This window comes from Chroicocephalus ridibundus, chromosome 5 (genome assembly GCF_963924245.1).
Source record: "Chroicocephalus ridibundus chromosome 5, bChrRid1.1, whole genome shotgun sequence".
NCBI lineage: Eukaryota > Metazoa > Chordata > Aves > Charadriiformes > Laridae > Chroicocephalus > Chroicocephalus ridibundus.
In genome coordinates this window covers 28,215,567-28,231,776 of record NC_086288.1, presented here as the reverse complement: position 1 = coordinate 28,231,776, position 16,210 = coordinate 28,215,567, and the positions used below count along the sequence as shown (strand labels likewise).

Sequence of the window (16,210 nt, the reverse complement as noted above, 5' to 3'; positions counted from 1 at the left end):
TTCTGCTACTCTCAATAGGAGTGAGTAGGTACTTCCCTCAGCCAAAGAAGTTCCCAGCACGGCTGGCTAGAGCTCTATAGAGCTCCCACAAGTACACACTGGGAGGCTATCCAGCAATTTTCCCAAAGGATTAGTCAGTGTTTTGAAGACTGCTCTAACACGTCAGAAACCAGACAGTAGATAAAGCTAAGAGTAGCCGAATCTGACATAAGACCAAGCTGTTTCCTCACATATACAGTTCTTGCACCTTAGTTTTTGTCTGTCCAAAGTTACATATATACTCATATGGAAACAAACCACTTGTGAAATGTCTCGCCCCTAATTTTTTTTCTTTTTAAAAAGAGAGGTGGGGGAGTGAAATGGATTCCACCCAAAGACAGTACTAGGCGGACAACAGAACTGACAACAGAACAACTTTCAGGAACTTTTATCCCTGATTGCAACTCCTGAACTACTCAGAGTTCTTACTAAGCCATATGGATGTTGCTATTCGGTCCTGCTGACATGAGAGCAAATTGTGCTAGAACTGCATATGAAGCCTTTTTCCAGTCGTACAGCTTGGGGCTAGGGGTGGTTGTGGATGTGTCTATCAGAATCCAAGACAGAGCTTCACAGAACACATGAAGGAAGACTAGCCCTTTATACTATGAATCTGTAAAGGCTTCTTATACTGGTTAATTCATAATGCCTGCTATGCGGTGCATTTGCTTTTTTTCCCCTCTTTCCCCTTAAGGAGGAAAAAAAGAAGAGGCTTCTGAAGTTCCTTTATAGACCCTGAAGTCCCTATGATTATATGCCACAGGGCTCTATGAAATACCCTGATGCAACTACCCAAGTGGAATCAATTAGTTTTTCTATCATTCTACAGTTTTCACACAGTAACAGAATTTTCCTTTTAACACACCTTTATAGGCATATTTCCTACAACCAGTTTTTCCAAGCATAATGTGTGGGGTTAATTTGGTGTGGTTTTTAATTGTTTCAAAATTAAATCGCTAATAATGGTGAAGAATTATTATTACGACTTCCTAATCAAACTAAGGGCTAGCCCTATAAAGACTAGGACTCCAGAAGCTACTGCTTTTCATAGGCTATTTCACATGAACAAATGTTACAGTAAATAGCAGGTTTAGATGCTGGGTGACCAGACTACCTTTCAGTGAAGCAATACACAACAGAACCACCTAATAAATATGTAAATTTACTTGTCTGTTTCCATGACTTGATGGCATAAGGAGCCCAGCCTAATTTGTATGATTTTTTTTTTTAAAATGGACAATTGAAAATTACCTCTTCTGGAGTTCTTTAGTAAAAAACAACATAATTATACAGCCAGTGTGTTGCAGGACCCCTTATGCAAATACTCCTGAATATTACTTTGATGGTCATATTCAAGATGTTACCTCTTCTTAAACCTGAAGTACATCTATCACATTCTAATAAATTAATGTATGTTAGCTTTTTAGGAATGTGTCTATCCCACAAATTTTTTAAAAACTGAATTCACAAGAAAAATCTCAGTAATAAACCCTCACATAATCTATAGAAGCCTAAAAGGGTTTTTCAGAGTATGATACAGAAAACATCAGCATGATATAACAAATTTAAAAGTACTTTTTTTCATAAGATAGAAAACTTAAGAAGTAAACATCTCCTTTCTGAGGTTTCTGACTAAATGTAAGCCACCTTCCAGCCTGAATGCAAGTAAAGGCTTCCATATAAGCTAAGGCTACCAGAAAACAGGTAAACATACATTGTGACATTAAAAATTTCTCTTGTTTCTTATTAGTGTTTTCACATGCATATTACAATCCAGCAAAATATTTAAGAGTTCTAGATACCTGCTATGCAGAGCAGATATCCTAAAAGTAGCAATACAATACCAGCTGTAATCAAGCTGAAGGGCTCACCTTTGAAAATTTCTCAATCTGGTGTCCTGCCTCCATGATGAAAGTTGTTGTCATGTTATATCCAGTTTGCTTTCCATGCCCATTTGGCCACCAAGCCTCCACTGTAGAACTCTTGAACACGCAAGAGAGAAAGTCAGAGTAATGCGTATAAAAAGAAGCATAACACACACCTAAGGACTCAAACATCTTTGAGTGAATTACCACAAGTCTAATGAGTTTATGTGCCTCAGCTGAGCCATGGTAACTGGGATCTCTCCAGCTGCAGCTCTGAGGTGAAAATTATTTACAGAGAGAAGTACAATTTCTTCCACTGAAGTCCAGGCTACCACTTCAGCTTGTGTCCACAACAGGCCACGTGCATGTACACACATGCATGCACATGTCTAGCTGCTACCCCTCAGCTGAGGTACAATGACAGAATATTTCTCCAAAACTCAAATTCTCCTTTGTAAGGAGCAGACATTATTCACTAGCCTCTGCATCATACCCCTCCTCTCATTGAGTCTTTTACATATAACATACCACAATCAATATGCAGAGGTGACACTTTTCAATTGTGACTTTGGTAATATGTGACTATACTGACTGCTTCACTTATGTCAAGCTTTTAAGTAAAATTATAAGTTTCATTCTTTCTTTTCAGTGTTTTCTGCTTTTTCTCTAGGATTCCTAATCACTTCATTAGTACTCCATAATTTTTTCAAACATAAAAAAAATACCTCTAGGATGACAGGAAATTTTAATTTTCTTATTTTTCTAGTCACGGAGTAATACTTATATCTTCGTTCCAGCAGCCTACTTCTGCTGCGCAATCCTATTGCCAACATTTGCCAGTTGAGCGCACAACACAAAAATCATGGAAAGAAAGCAATAATGCATGCAACCAAACAATGGAGGGATCAGCACTGAATAGAGTCATACAAGGAGTGCCTCAATCTTTTCAAATAAAAAGAGGCCAGAGAGCAGCCTAAAAATATGTTTTGCTGCAGCCATACTTGGACACAACCATGCATGTGTCTACCAACATTTTAGCTTCCTGATACAGAATTATCATAACCGCTTGTGCAGAAGTCTTAATCTCTGTGTTGTACAGATACAAATGGAAGCACAAAATCAGCGTGTGCCTCAACAGCAAGGGAGTGTTCGCAGCAGCCTGGAGTGTCTCATTGGCCATTAATGATGTCATCCCCATGCTCACCATTAGCTGATAAGCAAAATGCTGTCATGTTAGCAACACAGCACTTCGTGTGGCAATTGTAAGAAGACTGCTACATCTCGGGTGATACGCACCACTCAAACACCTACTGACCTCGCAACACGATCTGCAATAAGCTCTCAACTAGAAATAAATTTCTGCTGAAGTCTCACTATTTAACATGCACCACACAAGTCTGTTGTACAGAGTAAGGGCTCCGTTAAGCTCACCGATACATGAGAACACATTGCAGGGTTTCTCGTAAAATCAGCTGATGTGAATTCATGCAGCGAAGCCTTTTGTGTACAAAGAATAATAAAACACTGTTGCTTGTCCTCTGAAGGAGGTGCTTCCCCACAAACTTGCAGTCATACTCCGCTAACAGATTTCTTCTGAGGTTGTGGGTGGGGCAATTAAATAAACCAAAATAATTTTTGAAGTTTCACACTGCAGTGCTTGCTTAATGTAATCCCTGAAAAGGCTAAGCAGAGACTAATGATTATTTTAAATGAAACCAGGTATTTGTAATTGCTTATGCAACTTGCATGTCAGATGACAACAGTAACAAAAATCATATGTTTGTATGCTTTTATGCTTTCGTGTCAAAATAAAAGAAAGCACATAAGTATGCAAGTCACTGAGTGTGCATACTAGAACCTAAATGCCCTGCTTGCCTTTACTCCACTCAAATAACTGACAGGAGAACTTGAGAATACATGCATAATGCATTCAAACTGGGAAAACAAATGTAGTTACACAGCAATAGAGAAAATCAGTACAGCCAGTAAAACATACAGATGTTATGAATTCCCAGAATTGTCAGAAGCCCCAAATTCCTACTCACAGCACATCGCTCACCCGCAAACCTAACTATGCCCTGTGAAGCAGATGGCAGCTCCTGTTATGCTGTTGGCTTCAGTGGAGATGCTGAAGCTGCTGCTGCGCCTGCCAGGGTTCCCACCCTGCCCACTGGCCTGGGCCTGCCGCTGTCAGGTTCAGTTCTGCACAGTCAGCTCTCCTGGGCCCTGCTCTCTGAGCAAGAAGTCAAGACAAAGTTCATGCTTCTGTTTACCACACTGGGCACACTGCATAATTCCAGAGACCTACCTGTTTGTCAATGAGAACAGATTTTCTTCACCTCTCAAGCCTACGTATCTAAATTACACCTGCGTGATAAAACTCAAGTTTCTAAATAAAAACACAAACAAACCAAATTCTATAGAATTGAAATAATGTCGGTGAATTAAGTCTGCCACCAGATACATTGGGAAACTAGCTGTTTACCTCTGAAGGTAAACAGACCGATTCTTTCCTCTTTCATCACTGAGGTGTATACCATATTAATGATTTTTCAGTTGAGTTCTCTCCTCATTAGAGCATCCTTTATCTCTCTAAAATTCCTCCTGAGTTTTGTCTACCCAAGGGACTACAAGACAACATAAGGAAGTACTACTCCACAAAATTTTCACCAACCTTACTGCCAGTCAAGTTCTTTATAGGGCTCTTTTGCTTTTATTTACCTGAAAGAGTATCTACTGAGTGGTTTGATGAACGCTTCCTCTCTTTCCTGGGAGAGCCATGCATATTGTAGTGCATTCTAGTTCCAATCAGACCAGTAAACAATAGCACAGGAGACAAGATACCTCTGACAGTTAAGTGAAGTGACACAGGGTATCCCAAAGGTTATCTACCTAAGTAAGTAGTTAATTTAACAGTGGCCTTTTTGTTTTGCAGTCAGGGAAAGGCTTCATCGTCTTTTTGACACTGAGTTACATAGTGCCACAGACATCAATTGTTAGAGAGGAAAAGAACTGTTCTGCTATCCTGTAAGGTGTACAGAACTGTTGTTAAAGTCAGGAACACAGTAAGGAAGGGAGGCCTAAAACTGGCATGGAGGCAGAAAGACACATTGGAAACCAGGGGAAACATTTTGCAGCTGCCTACGGTCCACACACACCTCCTTACCTTGTTGATGTTTACAAGCAGCACAATGCTGCCTTCTCCAGGTTGAAGCTTCACACTGAATGTTTGCTGCGTTTGCAATTTGGGAATGTTCACAGTTACAAGACCTGCAATTGGCTCGGAGCTGACTACATCAAAAACAGACTCAATTTCAAGACTCCACTGCTGAGCACTCTTTACTAAGTGAAGGGGGAGAAAAAAATGGGAATTTAGGAATTGTGTTTATATATCTATTAGTTAACATGATCTCTCATCAAAGAAACAATTAAAACACTTCACATTAAATGTAACAATTTTCAGGATGTGTTTGAACCAGACCTACAAGGTTAATCTTATTTAGCGCATTTGATATCTGTGTTTAGAGAACTACGAGAACTACGCAACATGATTTATGTTTTATAACTCTTTTTTTCATTCGAAAGCCATACAGGGTTTTTTCAGAGTTCTGTACAAAAGTCAGAGACCATGACACCAGTCACTTCATTAGGAAGGATATTTTTCCCACCAACTCCCACAGACATTATATTTGCTTTTAGTCAGCATTCATATGAACATGGTACTCTTTGGGAAAGATCGTAATCACAAGGCAGTACAATCACTTTTGTCGATGAAACAAAAACAGTATTAACAGAAAACGAGCTGAATTCATCCCAGAGTCACTAGACAAAATGAATGGAGTTATGCTGGGGATGAATTGGGCCCACTGTGTCTAGAATTGACCTTTATGTCCCTTCTGCCGCCGAAGTGTGGTGGAGGAAACAAGTTAATGACTTCCCTGAAATCTCTCTACAGTTACCTCAGACGGTCCTCTCCTTTACAGAATTTACTGAATAAGGCAAGCCAGGGTCAAGAGTACTCAAGATTGATGTGTAAATTTCCCATTAACTTCAGCAATTAAATTACCTATCTACAAACATAGCCTGGATAATCCTATACATCAAATATTACAGATGAACACCTAAGAAAAAGCACATAAAAGAAAACAAGGAAAACTCAAACTCAGACACATTTTGTATATACAAACTACTAATCACTTACTTTCTCTTTTCATGTATATATTCTAGCTCTCCTTCCTCCAGGAGAGAGAGCGAGCTCCCTCCAAAAGCAAAGAATTACATTCAGCCCTGGTGTGATTTTCACTGTCCTCTGTAGAATGAAGAGCAATGAACGTGTTCCCAAGTTTATATTACACCCAGCATTACCCAGGGGAGACCAATTTTCAGAAATGTTGAAGGGGTTAAAAAACCATCCACCCCACTACACAAGGGTCAGCTGTTACAGTGCGGTTTCCCTCCCCTCCAAGGGCATATGGACATTCTAGACCACACTTAACTGCATGAACTGCGGGGTCTAGGCACAGAAATCAAGAACAATGGATCTTTTACAGACTCAGTGATCAAAAGGCTATGACACCAAATCTGATGAGCAATATAACGACATAGGCAGCTTAAATGCAATTTGTTAATTCACTCTTTATTTTTCAAATGTTATTATGTTTGAATACTAATAAGCTCTGCCTCTGGTTCCAAACCACTCTCTGCTGAATGAAAGAGGTTTGCTCTTTCTGCTTATCCAGAGAGCAAGACTTTACCTACCAGAAGGTGGAGTTGTGGGAATGTGGGAGGGACCAGAAAAGATTTTTACTGTAACTAAATTTTAGAGAGCACATAGAGTCTGTGCTGGGGCTTTCCATGGAAATTCCAGTCACGTTAATTCTAGCTAAGACCTGCAGCTATTTCAGGAAGCTTTACAAGCAGCCAGGGAGTGACGTCTTCTTCTTTTATTCATACACAACAACTCTATTCCCAAGGGCTGAAATTCAACCCAGTGCAGAGGACTCACGTGCTAGCCTTTACTCCAATGAAGACTGGGCTCAACAGGCAGTCAAAGAAAGCATGCGGGTGGTCCACAATGGGGCATATTATCGTCTACAGAAAGTTTCAACAGAAAATTAACTACTTTTGCTCGGCTGCAATGATCTTCAGGACAAAGGAGAGAAAAATCAAGGACCACATGTCAAGGGAGGAAACCTGTTCAGTAAGTTAGGTAGCAGGAATGCAGGAGGCTACCCTCTCAAATTGCAGCCTTTAACAAATCATCCTTGCATAGCACAACTGCTTTTCTCTCTCAGTCTTCATGTTGCGTCCTGAAAACTCAGCACTCTTTAAACTCTGCTCATTGTGTATTTGTCTTCCTGACACAAAACTAAATTCCTATAGCAGCTTTGCCTTTGTTTTAAATGAAGGTGAGACAAAAGCGAGACGTATTTATTGGCAGTCTTGGTGAAAACACATGCCAATAAAAAAGAAATTTTTAAAAACAGGTGAACACGGGCTAACCTCAGCTATGCTACACATATTTCTGCAGTTATTTGGCAATCTTCAAGCAAAAAAAGATTCTGAATTCTAATATTCTAACTTCTTCTAACATGAAGTACTGTTTCAAGATCTAAAAAGGTGTGCTGTGTAAGAACTACACACAGTCATAATAAAGCAACAGAACCTTCCCTCAACTGACAGTTAATTGAGTTTAACAATAAAATGACTTGTATTCCAAAGGTGAAACAACAGTAAAAACTAGTAACATGACTTACCAAAGAAAGAAGTCAAAGAAAAGTAAATCAGGTGATAATGGTTATAGGCCTCAATCCTAACATCTTTCCAGATTCCTTGAGTGGGAAAAGAAGGGCCCCAGTCCCAACTAAATGAACACTGCTCCTGGAATACAGAATGGTTACGTTACAATTGCCTATTTTTCACACAGACATTGATGCTGTGCCAGGAATAAAAATTATTTGCTATCTAGAAATAAAATATTGCCATGCCCTGAAACAATTTTTCCAATTTCCATAAACCCAGAAGAGCCCGCAGTATTTTTTCTCTTATTTCTTGGCCAGAACTCTGCTGCTACTACCTATATTATATTAAAAATAGATTTTGTATTAAACATCCATGTATAGCAAAATTTTATATTAGTGAGAGAGCAAAACACCACCTAGCCCACCATTTAAAAAAAAAAAAACAAAACAGTAAAGATCAAAAAAACAAGACAGCAAGTAACTTTCAATTCAGCTCTGAATTATCTTTGTAATGTCAGTATTTAATTGTATACCTAAAAGGCAAAGTAAGCTGAAAGCTGATGGTTACAAATGTTAAAGAATTCTAAAAGACCAATATCAAATTAAAAATCATGGGTATATCTGAAATACTTTATCCCCTATTTTTTGTTACGAAACTACAGATTAGTACAAGGAAAGACGTGTGTAGGTCTGGTGCATTTGTATAGTTCAGTCATGTTCACTGTTTCTCCGCTTTTTATGGTTCTCTTACACAAAACCAAAGAGAACAAAAACATGGTTGAGAAATAGCTTAGTTCTGGTTCTAACATCAGAATAACTACCAGAATTATAAAATGCTGGTCAGGCAGAGAAGTACCTACACTGCTTTCTATTTAGCCGTTTCCAAACCTGGTCAGACCTCTAGTTAACAAATCCCTTGAAGACATCTATTCAGCTGCCCTCCAAGTTTCACACAGCCCCAGCCCCCAAAGCAAATACAATAGATCTCCTTAAAGTCTTGTACAGTGACCTACAGTTCTAAATTTAGAGACTAATAACTTACAGCCGAGGCATACTAATTTTGGCAAACCACATTGCACAAGTCTGGCCTATCCCTTGCATAGCTGGAGTCAGCCTGCCTGCCTATCAAATTGCAAAAGAGCCTTCCAGGAAGCAAGCACTGTACCTATTTCAAGTGTGAAAACAGGGACAACGCATTCTTAGAAAACAAGTCAGATTGAAATTAATTTTCCCTTTATAAAAAATAAACAAATGAATCACTGACAGATTGTCAGGTTTCACTAATAATATTGCAGAGACTGCTATCAGAAGTAGTATTGCTTGTGTCACTGAAGTACATTACCAGTGAAGTACATTACCAGCTTGCATTTTGCCACAAATTCCTGTTAAGATTTAGATATGTTTACTGCACTTAACAGTGAACCTTAAACAGCTCTCCATTACTTTAAGATGGTAAGCAGCCAGCTTACTTAACAATGTCCTAGTATGTTTACTTTTAAATGTGACATTGCTGCTGTTGTTGCCATATACTTGGAACTAAAAATGTTTCTGGAAATGTCTGGAACAGCTTCCCAGTACAGTTAAACAACTCCTTTGAGGAAAAGCACTAAGGTACTTTCTTACAAATTTAAAGGTGTAGTTCAGTAAAGCATAAAATCATTCCTGGCCATTTTTGCTCTATAAATAGGTCTACAGCTGTTTAAGTGTCTCCTTCCTTCCAAGCTCATCCCTGCACTGATTTCTAAGAAACACAGTGGACTCAAAAGAATTAATCAACTTTCTAAAATCTAGGGAAAATAAAAATAGCAGCAAATAGTAATAAAGACAACATCTTAATCCTGAAGGATCTTCACAGGACAAAGTAGAGTCCATCTTTCCATTAAAAAATTTTAAAGGAAATCACATCCAGGTTTAGATTAACAGGACTCCAGTCATTTTTTTGAGGAGGCTCTAAAAGGGCTTTATTGAAAAGATTAAAAATTATTAACAAGAAAAGCATTTAAGAGGAGACAAACATGCAAAAACACCCAAAGAGAGAAATTCCAAAATAAAACCACCTAGTCGTTGCCTCTAGCTGCTGCAAAGCTATCAGAAATATATGAGATGCTACTCAAATGATAGTTTGCCTTGAGTAAGTTTTAACAGCAATGAAGCCATGTCTGAAATCAGAGTTTCTGAGCTTCACTGTACATTACATTGTTGTTTTCACTGAATATGTACTTATAAGTCACACTTCACAACATCGTAATAAGATGAGAACAGGTCCTCTGTTAGATAACACTTCCTGGGACATGCCAGAGCTGCCCAATATAAATAGCACAGCACATGAGCAGCAGCAAACACTCACAAAGCTGCTTGGCTGGGATTTTTACAGCCCTGGCAATATACATTGGTATTTGCAACAGTGAACTCAATTGTCAGCACACATTGTAAAACCCACCCAGTGGATCAAAACGTAATGATTACACATTTCCCAATGCTATCCTGCTCTCTTAGCAGCAAGTCTCCTTGCTGACTCCTTGATGAAAACAGGTCTTATCACCTAGATATGAAGTCTGGCCTTCCTATGCCTCTTGTGTTATCGACATGCTAGGTTACAGCTTTCTAGGGGGGAACAGAAGAAGGAAGCTGTAATGAAAAATATGCCCTACTTATAAAATGACATTGCAGGTTTCAGAATACATCTGTAAGGACAGCACGTGGTGCATTTCTCTTTCCAAGCCTGAAGCCAGAGAGAGACAATTCTGCCCCTACCTTTCTGATGAAATTAGCGTGGCACTCTCCTTTCTGCACAGGTGGAGGGCACGCCGGGGGGATGCTGTATGCTTTGTGACATCTGCTCTGCTCTGCTGCATATGAAATGGCTGATATGAAACGGACTTCAACAAAATTGACCTCTTTGATCGCGCTGGTAATATCAAAGCTCTAGGTCAAGAAAACAGAACAAAATCATTACAGCGCTGACATTTATTTATGAGATTTATAATTATTGTTACATTGGGATTTTAATACCATACATATATTGTTCAAAGGCATTTGAATTACAGTCTCAGCAGGCTCTGGTTTTGGAGGAAAAGAAAAGATACTTCTTAAGCTGCAAAAAGAAAATACACAGTACTGATACAAGAAGATGTTTCTGGGCAAACCACTTTCCCCATACTGAGCTCCCCTTGCAGGCTGCAGCACTCCACTTGCACACAGAAGTGTCTGAAGGATAAGGATGGCAAGAGAATATTTACCCTCCTTCCTCACTCAGAACTCATCTGCATCTTTAGAAAGACACCTTGTTCCAACTCAGAAAGCTGGTCTATGCAGGAGTCCTTCCAACTCACACTGTGCTGCCAGCTTATCTATCGCAAAACACTGAGCTACCTTTTGCGTGAACGCTGCAAAGCTGTATTTCATGCCACCTGCACTCTCATCCCCAAAATGTAGATACACATTCTATGCCAGCACCAAATAAAGCATTTGGGGGCTTCCTCACTGGCTCACAAAACCCCCTTCAGTGTGGCTGGATAGAAGGGTAAATGTTCGGTTTCAGCCTTATCCTGTGCTATCAAGATAATCTGCTTCCAATGGCCAATACCCATCTCTTCTTCACAGCGTTCATTTGTGACAAGCCAAGTCTTGGCAATTTTTTCCAACTTGTAAGCAGCCCAGCTAGCATCTCTTATGTCTGTAACACAGAGCAGAAAATTACAAAGCAAATAGCATCTCCCATACAGAGCCTTCACAGAGTCCTTCCTGCAGACAGAGTTGTCATGTGGAACAGGTGAACAAAGCAGAAGTCTGGGTCACAGTAATCCTAGATCAATCTAATACAGTTTGCTCTGGTTTTACACTGAAGGCCATTTCATGAACCATTACAATCTGAGACAGAATGAAGTTGCAGAAATAAGGGCAAAATAATATCACTTCCCAATTCTACAGAGACTGCTACTGGCAGTCCTTTAGATACTCTTCAAGCAGGAAATAATAACAATTTCATAAAAGCTCTATGAAATTTCTTATTTTACAGATGGTAAAGCTAAGTCATAGAGAAACTAAATGATTTGTCCCAGGTCACACAGTCTCAGGCATCAGGATCTAGCTCTCATGTCTCAGGCCAGTACCTCTACAATAAAACCTGACAGAATGCTAAACACTGAGATATGAAGACACCAGATTTCCTTTGTAATTCAGTTATTCCAATAAGATTCTTCCTATAACTTTTCCTTTTTTGATTCTTTTAAGATAAAAGTAAGGATTGTCCCTTATGCTAGTACACAGAATAATTTTATATCTGAAAGCTATAAAATTAGTTTGAATGTTTTTGTCACTCTCAACATCATTCCATGATGAGTACTCTCATGCTGACATAGGCTAAGCCCAAAAACGCAAGACAATGTTATCAAAAGCCCAATATTAAAAATCAAAAACCCTAGATAAAAAATGTGGAAACACAAAGGCTTTGCAACACGTGCATTTTCATTTCAGTATTCACATGTAAACCATTCTAATAACAATTAGTAAGCAGATTTACAGCTAATATAACAGATTTAAGCTTACATTTTCTTGGAGCTGTGACAGATCCCAAGAAGCAGGACTTATACTATTAGCTGAACTGATCCTCTTGCATGGGTCCACTCATTTAGAACCAGACACGTTCACCTCTAGATCTGACCCTGCTGTTACTGAAAAGGTAATTACACTTCTCTTTCAAACAGTTATTTAATTACACTTGCAGTCCTCAGGTCAACATTTTCTGCATCCAAGGACCTATTTTTATGTGTACTTGAATGCACTATAAGTGCTCAGCACAAAAGGGCTTTGAAGAAAAAACAGAAGTACCTTCAGAAATAAACACATTACTTACATATCTGTTGAACATGTTGTCTGTTCTCCCAAGAGTGATATTGTTGATCAGGATCTGTGCTACTGTATCTACTCCCTCGAAAACCAAATTCACTTTCTGCCACTTTCTACAGAAGATAACATATGCATAAAAAAAAATGTTAAAATACCTAGAGTTAAAAACACACGGGAGACAGACAATATAAAAATGCATGTTGCCATTTTCTTCGGCAGCACTTGTCTCGACTACCTCCAAAAATGTTTGACTTAGTGTGGCTACGTTATATCTTTAAATAGTCAAATTAAGATGACAGCTGAAGTGGCTCACACAGCATGTTCACATACCCACCAGATATCAGATGGGCTAGCTTCCAATTAGCCTAAGTATTATCCTTCCTTAGTTGACATTTCATAAGTAATTTTTAACAATTAAAAAAATACAAAAAAGCAACTATTGAAGTGTTCTTTAGCAACAGCTTTGTAGCTCCACATTATTGCTTCTTTTTAATACTAGATACAAAGGTATTAAGCAGAGTTTGAGCTAATGCATTAATTAGCAGTTCTGCATGAAAGATGGCACAGAGCTGTTAGACGTATCTTTACTGCATACCTGACATCAAAAGGAGTTTTGAATGTCCTGCTGTAAGTCCAGTTATCTAGTGAGATCCATCTGTACATCACGTCATTAAATCTATAGTATGGATCCTAATAACAGACCAACAAAAAGAAAATTACAAGAGTCATTTAGTAAAACTGTTACTACATGAAATGCATCATAATATCCATTAGATGAGCGCTTCTTATTTCAGACAGTCTGCAAATGCAAAATCCACCTTACTTACTTAGTCCTAATACTCCTTTTCACCTTTGAAATAATACACGAAAGCAAAGCTTTGGTAATATTTGACTTCACTTACATAGGTCAAAACCTGTTTGCTATAACCATTCATACTCAAACTAGAAGGAGCAGGATTTGTTTTTACATAAGAAGTGACTGGTCTGGAAATCGAAAAAAAAAATAAGACAGCTTGTGACTTAATGAGAGGAACAGAAACATGATAACCTTCATAATGACAGAGAAAGTAAGACTAATAGGATTTTAAGAGGCAAAGAAAAGGCATTTTAGGCCTCTAGGGACAGCAGTGAACAAATCTCTACAGTTTAAAATAATTGCAAATACTCCAGTTGTTTCTTGTCAACTAGTCTTGATGTGGTATGGTTATTGAAATGGTTATATTTGGAGGGAGAAAGAGAAGAAAGAAAAGCAACACAATTTAGTTTGTTCTATAAAATTAAATGACTGCTTTTGAGAATAATGGTGCATTTATACCAAATGTGTTCTTTTCCCTTTAGTCACCGTACCCAGGAAGAATAAAGGCACAGTTGGTCTCAGTTATGTCCTCGACCTTTTCGGCTTCGTGCTGTATTTATTACCTTATGGTGGGTCACAACGTTCCTCACCCAGGCTGAAGGAATCAGTTACGTGGACCTGACAACCCACCGCCTTGCACCTCATACAAAGGCAGCAGAAAGGTATGGTGTTACATCCCCGTGTCAGACAGTTCAGAGTGCAGGTATCCAGGGCAGTGACTGACAGCTCAGTTCAATCGTCTTCAGCAGCTGCACAGCTAAACTGCTTCCCCAAAACAAAGACCAATCCCTTTTGGACTACAGCTAAGAGAGACATTGCTGCATTAAGGTTCCCTTTGATGTGAGTCTTCTACAGTACCAGCATAGCTAACTATCTGCCCTGAATATCAGATTCACACTGAAGAAAATCTGCCCAGCTTTTTCTTATAATTCTTGCTGAAGCTCAATTTTTCTCCCCATTTCAGGAGTCTGTATAGATACAAATGACACTTCTGAATTTGAAATCTTCTAAAAAACATTGTTTCATATCTCATATTTGTTTTACAACTAAGAGGGTCAGGCTCCGTAGTATAAACACAAACCTATTTACATAGCAAAGCAAAATCGTAACATCTATGTGACTGTCCTCAGCAGCAGGAGTCCCTCAGCAATATAAAAATCATTCCTTGAGCCCACATAGAGGGAAAGTTGCCACCTTGCCTCTATATCATGCTATGCTCGATCAATCGAATTTCTTACTACAAGGAAGTAGGAGTCAAGAAGGAAAGGTCCTGTTACCTCAGTAAAACTGTGACCTCTGTATTGGTAATCCAGTGTATTCTCTAAGTCATCGTGAGCTTACTAGAACAATTACTGAACTTTAAGATATCCATACCATTACCTTCATACGCAAAATGCTTGGGGGATCTATCTCAGACTTTTATTATGATGAAAAATTTAAGGCTAATAAATGCATATTAAAATGCAAAATTTAGGCTCATAAAAGAAACTCTGTTAAGAGTTTGAGACAACAAAAGGCAAGTGTCAAATGTCTGAGATCATGAAAACCCACAACATGTCCTTAAAAGTACATTTTTAACAACTGTCTTGCTTTAACATTTTTTACTATTTTATTTTAGGTTATGTTTTGGAAAATTTGCATGTTAATTTCAATCATTTCCACTTGTATGTGTGAAATTCTTAACAAAAGGCATAAGATGGAAGTTGTAAATGCACTAGCAACAGCAGACTGTAAAGCCAAAACCAATTTGGTTAGTGGTCGAACAATCGACATCAGTGTCTCATCGAAGATCAAGACTCTGCGTAAAAGAAACCTGCACTGTTTCTCCACGAAAGCACGGACACTAAGATGTTAATGATGACCTGATGTCTGGAGAACACAAAACTGGTTGTCTAGCAGCAGAGAGAAATGCAGGAATGTTTCATCAGAGGCAGAAATTACATCATCAGATAGGCTCTTACAGCAGTTTACAAACAGAGCTGCTTCTTTAAATCTCCTCAGAGATACTGCAGATCTTTATTCCTAAAGGGGGTTTCTTCTTCTGTATTAGTCTAAAGCCTTCAAGCTTCAAGAAATGTATTGACTGCTAAAATATGTGTCTTAGAAGGTGCTAATTAGCCCCTTCTGACACTTACGCATACTGTTTCTTCCTCACAGGCATCCAGCTTTTCAGATGGGAAGCTCCTAGTTCTGTGTACCTTTATATAAAACTTAACAGCTTACTGATATCATTGCTTACAGAACTAGTAAACCAGCTTATATATCACACAGAAAAGCTGCTAAATGCTAATACTGGCTTGTCATTTTAAGCATGACAAATGTTGCTTGTAAAATCAGTCACGTAGCAATGTTAAAGCAACGCTTTTAAAGCAGTTCTCAAGGTTCAGGAAAAATGTACGATCACAACAAAGTCCTGTAAGAAAGGAAAATTACTTCTCCAATAGACTTGCAAGATTATTGACTTTTTCATTACTAAATGCAACTGTTTTGAGTGCAGGAAGATGTACCAATAGAAGTCAAATTGTTTGGATTTATCTGAAACAGAACTTCATCCCACATTAAATCAGCTCACATTAAAATTAAAGGTTTATTTCAGGCAACTGGATGAAAAAAAAAGACGAATTTTAAACTCTTAAGGGCACTGGGACAATTTGAAAGGTGGTAGGAAATAGACTGCACATATATTAAATATACTTCACATTCATTAGCTCAACATGTTCCTGGAAGCAAGTCAGAGAGCGGTGGAGTCAACTACAGCTATTTTTAGATCCCACCAAACATGACAGCCGTGCATTTTCCTGCTCCCTGCAATTTGAAGAAAAACTCTGAACTGCTCAAGCTCCCTCCCTGTTTGTTCTCTG

The 16,210-nt window shown here is 38.6% G+C and overlaps 1 protein-coding gene across 11 annotated transcripts in view; it reads right to left on the bottom strand.

Moving 5' to 3' along the window:
• The window catches only part of MANBA (mannosidase beta), a 60,248-nt gene that overhangs the window by 37,425 nt on the left and 6,613 nt on the right, over positions 1 to 16,210 (bottom strand). For all 11 annotated transcript variants that reach the window (XM_063336375.1, XM_063336369.1, XM_063336374.1 and 8 more), the window contains exons 2-7: positions 13,089 to 13,183; positions 12,501 to 12,606; positions 10,400 to 10,570; positions 7,661 to 7,784; positions 5,071 to 5,246; positions 1,911 to 2,021 (exon numbers count right to left, since the gene is read on the bottom strand). In XM_063336375.1, the coding sequence (XP_063192445.1) occupies positions 1,911 to 2,021; positions 5,071 to 5,246; positions 7,661 to 7,784; positions 10,400 to 10,570; positions 12,501 to 12,606; positions 13,089 to 13,183 (783 nt within the window). The remainder of the gene's footprint in view (positions 1 to 1,910; positions 2,022 to 5,070; positions 5,247 to 7,660; positions 7,785 to 10,399; positions 10,571 to 12,500; positions 12,607 to 13,088; positions 13,184 to 16,210) is intronic.